Genomic DNA, 11475 nt, shown 5'->3' on the forward strand with positions numbered 1-11475 from the left:
CAGTGTTAATAAAGACAGTTTGGAGTTGGGAAATTTAAGTTCTTGTCTTTACTGGAAAAAGGAGTTACAGTGAGTGACTGATTCAGATCAGAAACAGAGACCTGTCTGATCATATCTCCTGCATCAGAACTCTAGTGCAGTTGATTGCCACACTAAACACCTACTTCCCACAGATTACTGTCATTCTCTGTGAGAGGAGGGCCACAGTCTAGTGGGTACACTCACTCATCCATCTTGTCTGGGCACCTTGCATTCATGCCATGTTTTCTTCTAAACCTACTACAGAAAGTAGTGCGTTTGAATAAAGATAAACTTGATTTTTAAAAAAAAGCATTTGAGGTCAAGGTTTATTAACACCTTGGCAGAACAGAGCAAGATAGGATCTTATACCACGGAAGTGGATACAGAGGTGAAAATTCAGCTGCATTTGCGTGTTACTAACTCCTTAAAGTTTCTCTAGTGAGTTCATAAAATTTATTTTCATAAATACCTGAAAAAAGAAACACTAGAAAAATACCACTAAAGCAGCTTGAACCAGCAATATTTGTTATATTACATTTGTGCTTTTGTAAATTGTGTTAAAATATTCTGATTTCAGCTATCCCAGACAACTTTAGAAATCACTGAATGCAGTAAAAGTCTTACTTTCCACTGATTCAGACAATTTTATTATGTTTATCAGTGTACATCCATGCCATGAGTCTGGTTTTCCTCTATGTTTTGATTAGCAAAGGCCAAAGCAAGAGGGAAAAACATGGATGCAGTTATCTGTTTCCATCCCTTTTCTTGACACTAAACTCTTGTTTGATATACAGTGAAAGGACACTTTGGAGAAGTAAAACCAAATTATTTACACAAATCAGCAGTATATCCTCCCTCTGTCTTGCTTGAGAACCAAGACTCAGCTCAACTCAGTAGGAGTCAGTTTACAGTTTTACTAAACATTCTGCAGCCTGCCAATTTATGGACTTTTGGAAAAATCTGCATTTATGTCACTTCAGTGTGTCTATAGATAAATTAGTGTTTTGACTTTTTACTTTTTTCCTTGCCCATTTATTTTAATCTTTTGAATTGATGATATTTTTGATGTTAGTACAGTATTTTGAGCTGGGGGTTCTGACCACCTCAACTATAAAAAGCAATTTTAAAAATTTGTATGCCTCAATTTCATTGTACTTAAAATAATACTAGGAGATCCCAAGGCTTTTAATGGTTGTGTGTAACTACAACAGCACTTTATTGCAGTGTGATTTCACAAGTACTTTTGTCGACCAAGCTATTACAAGTAAAAGAGAGATCTGGATTTCATGTGTCTAGACAAGCTGTATCTTGTATCTTGTGATCTCGAAATCATAGAGCAGGGACTACCAAGGTGTTGTAGTCTTATACCTGTACAGAAAACCGTAAGAGCTTATGATCTGCTTTTTTCTTCTGTGACTTAATTCTCCTTTTAACAATCAGCTTCAAGCAAATACAGTTTTTGGATTTGTTTTGGTCTTAAACTTGGGGCAAAAAACAGTGCAAGGAGCCTGCAGTTGTTTTTCTAATTATTGTCATATTTGGAATTACTGCAGTATTTTACTACTTTCTTTTTAAATATTAGCAATGGCTCTAACTGCTCAGGGAATTTAGGTTCTTTTGACTGTCATTAGTTCAATCAAGCTGAAAGGTGAAGGGAGTTCAGTTACTATATCAAGAATGTTATGCTTAAGTCTATTTTGTCATTTCACCTCTGACAGATTATTAAAATGTTGTTATTTTTTCTTTCTCTCTTAACAGGGGCAAATTTGGATCAATGGCTTTAATCTTGGTCGCTACTGGCCAGCCCGTGGTCCTCAGCTGACCCTTTATGTTCCAAGGAATGTGCTTGTTGCCTCGGCACCAAACAACATAACGGTGTTGGAGCTGGAGCACTCTCCTTGCAGCGCCCAGGCCTGCGACATAGAATTTGTAGATGAACCTAATATCAATGCAACCCTACTGCATGAAACTGATAAACCCCCACTCTTCGTTAGAGAGATGTGGACGAGGCATCTATAATGATTCAAATATTTGCTTCTTGGCCCTTTGCTTCTCTTTCCCTAAAACCATACTGTGTAGCACAGGGTCTTCGAAAAAGGGAAGTTGTTTAGGTGAGGCAACTTCTTAAATCCTTCAAAGACATACATTTTTTCAAGTCTCTCAGTTAAATATTGAATTTCTTTTTAAAAATAAAAGCTGGAGCTTTAAAATTTGCCTTGGACTGTGAAATTGAACTCAACTGGAAGGTATTGTTTCCATCAGCCAAGTGAAAATGTAGTCCTTGTACTCTGCTTATACTGCAGTAACCTTCCTATGCTTTTATTTTTCACCATGTTTTGCAACTGGAGAGAGGAGCCACAAAAGGTGTGCAGCCCCCACTACCTTGCTGGTTTCACTTAAGTGGACTGGTAAGAGCTGCCAATAGACAAGACACTTTCGGCTTCCTTAATCACTTTATTAGAGTATCAACATCATTTTAGTTTCATTGGGCTTACTGCCAGCACTGAGCAAACCTCATTTTTTAATGCAAGTGACTATGAGAAAATTTCAGTTGATTTCTTACAGGACCAGTGAAAAAAACTCTGGAAGAAAGCATTCAAATGCCAGCTGGTCCAAACAGCAGTAACAGTAAAGGAGTCTCATCTGTCTCCTCTTGGAAAGCCGATTTACTACTTCCCTATTGCTATCTCTGAAGACTTAAAATAAATTGATAAGTAAAGGACATGTGAAATTTAGGCTGCTTTGATGGAACCACAACCTCTGACTAACCTGCCTGCAGAATATGGTTTTAAAATGATGATTTTTTTTTCCTTTTTTTTTTTTTTTTTTTTGTGTTGTTTTTTTTCTGGTGTGTGTGTTTGTTTTATTTTTTTCCCTATTGGTCATGGTGTACCTGCTTTTCATAGGCCAACAGCACCTTGGAAGTGGAATGCTTTAAGTTAAAGAATTTTATTTCTCTTTTAGTCATTAATTCATGTCAATTGTTTTGTTCCAGTAAACTGGTGGTCTTTGTAACTGACTGATATTTGCAAAGATGCACAAACTCCATCAGTACATTTGACTTTCTGCAGACAGAAACTTCTTTTTGATTCTTGTGATTTTGGTGTCAGTCATGCAAATTCCATGGTGATATTTAAACAACAGAAGATTATCAAATCAAGCATTTTCATAATCTGTTATTTCTTCCTTTGATTTTTGTCTGAAATTATTAAAATTATTCTTTAAAGATTAAGTTCTTCCTCTGTGTGTTTAAGAAGGAAAAAAAGGATGAGAGAATTATGAGCATTTATATTAAGAGAGAAATGAGATTGTAAAGTCTCTGTGGATGAGGAGTTATTCTTGTTAATGTCTTGTTTGTTTTCTCTGTTGTGAAGATCTGTACAAAGAAAAATGAAGCAGCTATGATGAGCTGACCATATACTGGAGGTACCACCCTTTTCTGAGATGGCCAGTGCAAGATCCTGGCTATTTCTTCTGATGAGGACCAATACTATCACTGGAGAAGAGGGTGTAAAAGAGCACCACCCACTTCATGTCTGCTGCACGTTTGGCATGTTTGATAGGCTTTCAAAGGAGACAAATGTGGCTCATCCAAGACAGAGCGGTTCTGCTCTTAAATTTGGACCTCAAATTCAGTTCCAGGGTCTGAGGGCTGTGCGTTCTGTACCCAGACATGACTGATTCTTGGACTGGTCTGCTCTGACCCCAGATTTTTTTCTTTCCTGGCACCATCCCTATGGTGCACCTGGAATATGCTGTGCATGCAATTACTTATCAAGTATTAATTACCTCAGAACTAGGCCTTGAAAGTAAAGGATGAAGCAGAATCAGTTTTTAACTGATGGGTTTTGTGGCTTGGAGTGTGCAGAATGACAGTACTATTCATGTATTATTTAAGCTCAGTGCGGTTACAGCTGGGAATATTTTTATTTGTGTGGCAGTTAGTGCTGTGAGGGCAGTGGAACCCTCTGAGTTAGGTTCTCACTCTGACTTCTTTATGTCGTACTTGTGAAAATGTAGTGTGATCTGTGAGACTTCACTTTTCACCATGAAAATTATGTAATATTACCAGCAGAAGGGCTTTGCATCAAAAATTATAAACATGCATCTGATTAGTTCTAAGAATAACAATAACAACATGGAAAGAATGGGTTTAAAGTTTTTCAAGTAGGGCTCTGGATAGCTTCTTTAGCATACTTGCCTATTTACTGCTTTCAGTGTAGTGGTCTCTTGTCCACAGAAAAGAGCTGAAAATTGTGGCCCTGATTCCTAATCCTCTTCTACCTACATGGAAACACTACTGGAGATGTTATCTGAGTGTTCAGAAAGGAGGTCCCTGTGACAAAGGACCTTCAGAATACAGCTCTAGCAGGAGGAACCTGTTGCCAGTTGCTGCTGCTTCACCAAGGTGTCAGCAGGTGCTGCAGCTGAGTGTTCTGCCCTGCCTGTGCCCACACTGGGGCACTGTGCCCACACCACATGCCTGGAACTTACCTTAGGTTTCCTAGCCTTGGCATGGAGTCCCACTGGGACTGAGTGTGATACAAAACAGGACAGTGTGGCATTTCCTCCTTTGCAGCCTCAGGCAGGTCATTATTTTAACCTGTCCTCAAATGTAGTTCAGCCATGTCCGAAGTGGAAATGTAATCAGAATTAAACCTTCTGACTGAGGGAAAATGAGTAAGAGAAGAGGGGCCATAGGGAGTTACCTGGCTGACTTTGACCCAGTGGACAAGGTACTGGTGGGCCTACTTTCAGTTTGTTTTTGAAAGGCAAGGTGTGAAGTATTGTCAGACCCCTGGCTGGTATCTGTGGTGTAGTTGTATGAACTATTCCAAGTGCTGGAGTTCAGCAGGATGGTCCCTCTGATGGAGCCAGCTGCCTCCTGAAGGTCTAGCAAGAAGGAATATTCCTAATGCTAAAACTGTGGGTCCTCAAATCTTTCCTGGTGCATCTCCTTGGAATTTGCAAGTGTGTTGCTTGCACAGGAGCTGAGTAATGAGCACAATATTCTCTCATTTTGGCAGACAGTGCAAGTACGGTATTTGGTCGGAATTAGTTCATAAAAACCAGAAGTTTTACACTAATCCCCTCTGGAAGGTAGGTAGATGCTTGCAATTCTGTAGGGGGATACCCTTTGAAATCTACCCATAGAGTAGCTGTAGTGGCTTAGCTTACCACAGATTTAATTTTTTTCAGCTCTGGAGTGGAGTTTGTAAACTTAGTCTGTAATCCTGTTTATGCATGAATGAAAGCCTTTAAATGTGGTTATTTGGGATGAATGAGCAAATAGAAGAACAAGAACTGACTGTGTGCTATATAGTTGAATTCTATTTCTTAACTTATATATGAGACTCTTTCATAATTTAACTATCTTACTAAGTGTTAGTCAACATTTTCTCATCCCTGAATGACAGGATTGAGACTTGACCTTGTCGTCCTTTAGACTCTCTGTGCCTTTTGTAATTCTCTGGTGCAGACAGCTCTCCAATCTCCTGCTCTTTGGGAGCTTCAGAGTGCCTGTTGTTTCCTTTTGCAGTTTTTTTGATGAAATACTAATTTTTTGTTTGCACAGTTTGAATACTTGCAGCATTGACTAGCAATAATCCTTCTGCCTGGACAGGAAGCACTATCCACCTGACAGATGTGTATCAAGGTGTTCAGAAATGACAATTACAGAAGAAGGATAATCCTGTGGTTTGCAGTGTGCTCTGAAGGAGGTGATGCTGTTATTGTACAGGCTGAGGAGGTGACAACATTATAACAGATAATACATGAATAAAGGTTTGTAAGAGATGATCTAGCCCTATGTCTCTCTACCCTAAGGCAACATCATTTGTATCTCATATATCCTCAGTGTGTTTCTTTAACCTAGCCTTCAAGATTTCTTGTGATGAAAACTCCAGTCTTTCCTGGGCAAGTTATTCCAGTGTTTACTATTAGGAAACTTGTTAGTAGTAACTGAAGCCATCATTGCTGTATGTAAGCCACTTATAACTTTCACTGTCCACAGCCAACACAAAGTGTGTATTTGTGCTCTGAGGCTCTTTTGTGCCCTCTCACTTACCTTATCACTCTTTTAACTTATTTAGAGAAATTTTAAGAGGTGCAGGTTAACACAGAGATTTAGCAAGGATGTGAAAGGGCAACCAGCTCCTGAATGACTTGGTCCAGGTGCTACAGCATCTCTTTTTGATAGAAGTTGCTGAGTTGCAAGACAGTTGTCTTGCAGACTGGGACTTTAAGGAATAGCATTTAACCTCAAAGTCCTGGCTGGGGGCTTATGTGACAGAAGAAACTGGAAACTGCAGAAGAATGGGGTCTGCTTTAGTGGTTTTCCTTCAATGAGAAGGTAAAACTAGGCAGAAATAGATTATCCTAGAACTTGGTGCCATGGGCTGACTTCAGAAATGTTTGAAAAGTACATCACAAGGATCTTTCTTATGCTTTTGACTGAATAAAGTGTGTAGGTTTAAAAATCCCTTTTCAGAAAATATTTTCTGTTGCTTGTTATGTTATCAAATATGGGAGTAGTGACCTTCCCCTGCTTTGAGGGAAATGTTGAAGGTCTGTGTTGCCTCAAGACATTTCACAAAAACAGAGCTTATTTCAGGAAATGCAATCCCTTTTGACTAGGATATATGGTGTGGCCAAGGAATTTGGGATATATTTAAGAACTCCTGTTTTGGGCTTTAGCACATACACCTGTCCCTCAGGAGGCCAGTATATACAGAGCTCCAGAGCTCAGGATCCTAGGAAGGTCCCACATTTAACTCCATAGAGTTGGATTGGGAAGCACAGACTTGTTCCTGAGGCTCCCCAGCACACTTTGATAGCAGACCCTGTGCCAGCATCATGGTTACCTCACTGTCTTGCACTCTGGTGTTGTGCTTAGAGTTGCATGATCGTAATTCAGCCTTTTAAAATCTTTGGGTGTACAAGAGAGGGGAAAAAACTTATGAGGCACCCTTATGAAATTAAGAACTGAGTTTGAAACTCCAATTGGAGGTGCCTTTATTAAGTAAAGTGGATTTGTTGAATATCAGTGCAAATTCAGTAGGAAATTGCAGGCAATATCTATCATCTGAAAGGCTTTTCCCGTTTTCTTTTTCAGTGTAAGTATATACACTATTTTTATTAAACTTAGTGCTTCTGTAGGGCTCATGCTTCTCTACTAATATTAACTGATCATTTTCAGTGTTTGTAAATGTGGGCCAGAGCACAGATCTGGGCCAGAGTGGGCAGATGCCTAGCAACTCATCCCTCTGATGCTATAGCTAAGAAATTCGTACCTATTTCCTGTTTCATTCTCCCTGAACTCTTGCTGGTTCTTCCTCTCACAGTAGGGAAGTCTTACATGTAGAGGAACTGAAAAAATTTCCTTCAATATGTCTTTATTTGTCTAAAATGGAGTTGATCTCCAATCCTTCCACCTCCCTGTGGAGGATTGCTTGCTGTTTGCAAGCTGAATGAAGATGTCTGTGCATCCAGCTTGCTTATGCCTGTCTCCTTTCTTTCATATTTCATTCAGAGGTTCCTTTTCTCAAGTTCCTCTTGGTCAGATGAACAGAGTGAACACTCTTTATGTATCTCTAGTCTAAATTTTGACAGAAGTCTGCCCTGGCTGTGGGCTTGTCCAATAACACTGTCCAAAGCACTTGCCCTGGGAGAGGGTGAACTGCTGTTGTGTCTTGTGGCTGTGGGATCTGGTTTTGTTCCTGTGCTATGGGTGAAGGGGCTGTCCAAAGCACAGGATGAACAGTTGAGGAGAAGGAAGAAAAATATAGCAAGACTGATAGCTTGCTCCTAACTTTCCTCATGCCTTGCCTGTTGCTGAGCTTTAGATCTTTCTTTTGTTTGCTAAAGGTGTTGGTTACTCTTTTCATAGCAGAGAGCAATGGAATAACATAAAAACTGTGCAGAAGAAAAATTTGCCCTCTTTTCTTGTGTCTTCCATGTTAAATTCAATTTCTGGATGTTGAAACACTCTGCTGTACCATCAAGGCTTCGTGGAAGACTTAAAACTCTGAGAGATGGGTCTGGATCCTGCATACACTTTACATATTTTCTTTTAAGCTGTTTTGCTTTTTCTTCATCAATTTTAGGATGTGGTCTGTACTAATAATAAATAGGTAGGTTCAGTGTGCTGAAGAACCCAAGAGCCTTATACTGAACTCACAAAGCGTTAGCATGATTTCCTGCAAAATGCTGTCTATTGTTTTCTGCATCCCCATCTGTGTTGCTTTGCTGGTCCTTTGATCCAGAGCAGTATCTACTTCAAAAGCTGAAGTCAAGACAATGTCAGTCTTTTGACTGGCCAGAGACACTTTTAGATGTGACTTTGTTTAAAGCACTGAATCCATCTAGCTTGTGCTGAAGTAAAGTTTAGCAGAAACAGCTAGCAGCAAGCTGTCTATTTTTAACTTTTTCTAGTCTAACCCCTCAGGTCTGTTTGCTTTGATTCAAAGGCTTCAGAGGTGGTGGAAAAAAAAAAAGGTAGATTCTGTGTGGATTAGCCAAATTTTTTACTCTTCTTAATGTCTTATATTAAGAGGGACCACAATACTGTTACCACCCCAAAATTAAGCTTTTTCACCCATCCTAGGAAATAAGGAGAATTTGGACAGATGCCAGTAATTTAGATGCAGGAGCAGACACTACCTATGCTGAAATGAGCCAGGAGGCTTTTTTTGTGGTTTTGGTTTTTTCTTTTAAATTCTGAAAAACTCAGTCCGTGCAAAGATACTGAAAAGAGATCAGAGTAGTAGCATACTTGACTTGCACGAAAGTTGTTTCTCTTGTTCCTGTAGGTACAGTACAAAGTGCTGTAACTGGGGATGTTTAAACGCTATGAAGCTACAAGCTAAAAAGAATATTCAGTGTTACAAAGCATGATCTGGATGTGAAGTCTAGTGAGGACTGGGAAAGGCATAATAATATGTTGGGTTCTTTTTTGGTTTTGATTTTGTGTTGATTTGCTTTCCTTGGGTTTTTGTTTATTGGGGATTTTTTTTTTTAACTAATCAGGTTGGCATTGGAGACAGGAAGGAAAATAATTTCCCCTTCTGGTACCTCCAGCTACAGACTGGCCTTGCATCTCACTAAACTGGCAAAGGTGAATGATGCTGAGATCTGTAGTTTTCTTATTTCTTAGCTACAAATGGAGAATTTTTACATGAAAGAAGGGAGGTGAACTGTAGTAAAGGTTCAGCTCCCCTGGCTGGATGTGCAAAGTGGGCAAAATTAATCTAAATCCTAATAAAATCTGCCTAACTGCAAGAATGGGCAATGTCCATCAGTACCAGGTCTGCTGGCACTTTCTCCCCGCCTGCTCATCACCATCTTGTCTTTCATTTTATCCAAGCAAGGTAGAAACTGTGCTGGTTCTGTCAGTCATTGATAGGCATTATCTGTTTTCAGTTCACAAAACAGTAAGTTGGATGATCTCTGGTTTGCTTTTACTGTGGTTGCTGGTGAGCAAGCACCTTCTCTGGACACAAAACTGTGCCGTTGTACTTCTCCTGCAAGGCGAGTGAAAGAGCCTTCAGAGATTCCCAAGGTTTCACCTCTCTCTGAGTTTGTTAAGGATTTGGCACAGCTCACAGGAACCCGTTTGTCTCAGAGGCTGAGGGCTTTAAAAATACACAAAGATCAGCTCATATTTTTTGTTGCATTTGATCTCTTTATCTCATTTAGTAGCACTTAGTTTTTTCACATAAGAATAATGGCACTGAGTTTGCCTAAGGTCCATCTAGCCCAGTATCATGTTTTGAAGTAGAGCATATCAGATCATCTTCTTTTGAGTTTCAAGACTGGGAAATTTAAGGTGAAGTCTTTTTTTTTTGTACAAAGTTGAGCTAGAATTTCAGTGTTTTTAAGTTCTTTTCAGTACAACAGACTCAGACTTTGACTGCTGATTCAGCTGCTCGCATGCCATGACTCAGTTTGCAAAAACAACACCCCAAAACTCTGAAGTTCATCCTCTGCAAGGCAAACTGGAGTACAGCAATTGAAATAATTTAAAAGTATAAGTTGTGTTCAGCAGCCTTGGTTGGTGCTCCATAGTGTATTCTGGTGTGGGAGGTTGCTCATTTGTTGTCAGGCTGTAGACCTTTTTAATGTAAAATTGTGATGCTGGTTTGGCTTTGAAAGAATGTTCCTATCCTTTCTTGTGAAGTTCTGTTTTTTCCTGTTACCTGTTTTAGTGTGTTCATGCAAAGTGGTGAAACCCCCTGCTGATGACAAATGTCAAAACCTCAGTTAAATTGGGCAAGCAAGTTAAAAAGAGGTAGGGGTTTAGTCTTCAAGCCTTCATGATTCAGGACAATCACCCATTGGCTGAGAAATGTTTGGAAGAAATTGCTCAAAACCGAAGACTTGTGTTTAGAATAATGCATTATGAAGTTGTTTTCATCTTCTGTGGAAGGAGATTAAACTTTCTGGGCTGTGAGTAAATGACAGTGCATGGTTCTTGATGTCTTGAGACAAAGCAAGGAATCTAGCAAGTAATACACAGGTTTTTGTTTCTGTAATACTATCTAATTGTCATACTTTTCATCTGCAAAATGCCTTGTTTTACAAAGGAGGGCAGAGTTTTGATCTCTGTGTGGCAAATGCAAGACTCAGATTGACCAACATCCCTTGCAAAGCTAAAGGTCAAAGCTCAATAGATTTTGTTCCTTTGTTTTCAGGGAGAAATACAGATCTAGGGTCCTACAGTCTGGTTTGGGTATATTAGCTCAGATTGAGAGGTACTGATACAGCTGGGTTACTTCTGCCTGGTTGACATCTGCACCACCATGATAAGGAAGCCAGTGCAGACAGTGGAGGGCATTTAGTAAGGCGCTGTTAATGAAGCATGGGGTTTTTTCTGAACATGACCATTATCTGCACAAATGCAGCTGGTGCCAATTGCATTCTGCCCCCATCCACCACAGTCTGTGTGTGGGGGACCCTCTCCGTTTTCAGTCACAGAGGAGAAACAGACTTTCATTCAAATGTCACATCTGGCTGCTGAGTCTGTACGAGGTCTCACCTACTGGGTCCTCAGCTGCTGCTCTCATGCCATTCCCTGACCAGGCAGCTGGGGATTTTGTTGTGAAGGATCCCACTGATTTTTTTTTTTAATTTCTTTTTTTACTGTGTTTCATTTTGCTTTTGCAAAAGCAGTAACTTTGTGGAATCTTGTGGCCTCAGGTCTAGAAAACATGGAAGAATTTTTTAAGTCTAAAATTAACATTCATACTAGCTGCCTATTTGGTCAGTTGTTGGGTGGTATCAGCTCTTCCACAGCTATCTCTGTACAATTATAGAGGGTTTTTTTACATTTCTCTAGGGACCTGGAAACCTCTATGTACCCACTGAATTATGCTGGTATGACAATTAAAGAATTTGGCATATGCTCTCCTGAAAATTCAGGTCTCATTCAGTTGTATCATATTATGACTGAGGTCT

The 11475-nt window shown here is 39.7% G+C and overlaps 1 protein-coding gene across 1 annotated transcript in view; it reads left to right on the top strand.

The window, feature by feature from the left end:
- GLB1 (galactosidase beta 1) overlaps positions 1-2040 on the top strand; it is a 39723-nt gene extending 37683 nt beyond the window's left edge. Inside the window, exon 16 of the mRNA XM_030971916.1 lies at positions 1780-2040. Coding sequence (XP_030827776.1) covers positions 1780-2040 — 261 coding nt within the window. The remainder of the gene's footprint in view (positions 1-1779) is intronic.
- Positions 2041-11475: the final 9435 nt, after the last annotated feature.

This window comes from Camarhynchus parvulus, chromosome 2 (assembly GCF_901933205.1).
Source record: "Camarhynchus parvulus chromosome 2, STF_HiC, whole genome shotgun sequence".
Taxonomy (NCBI): Eukaryota; Metazoa; Chordata; class Aves; order Passeriformes; family Thraupidae; genus Camarhynchus; species Camarhynchus parvulus.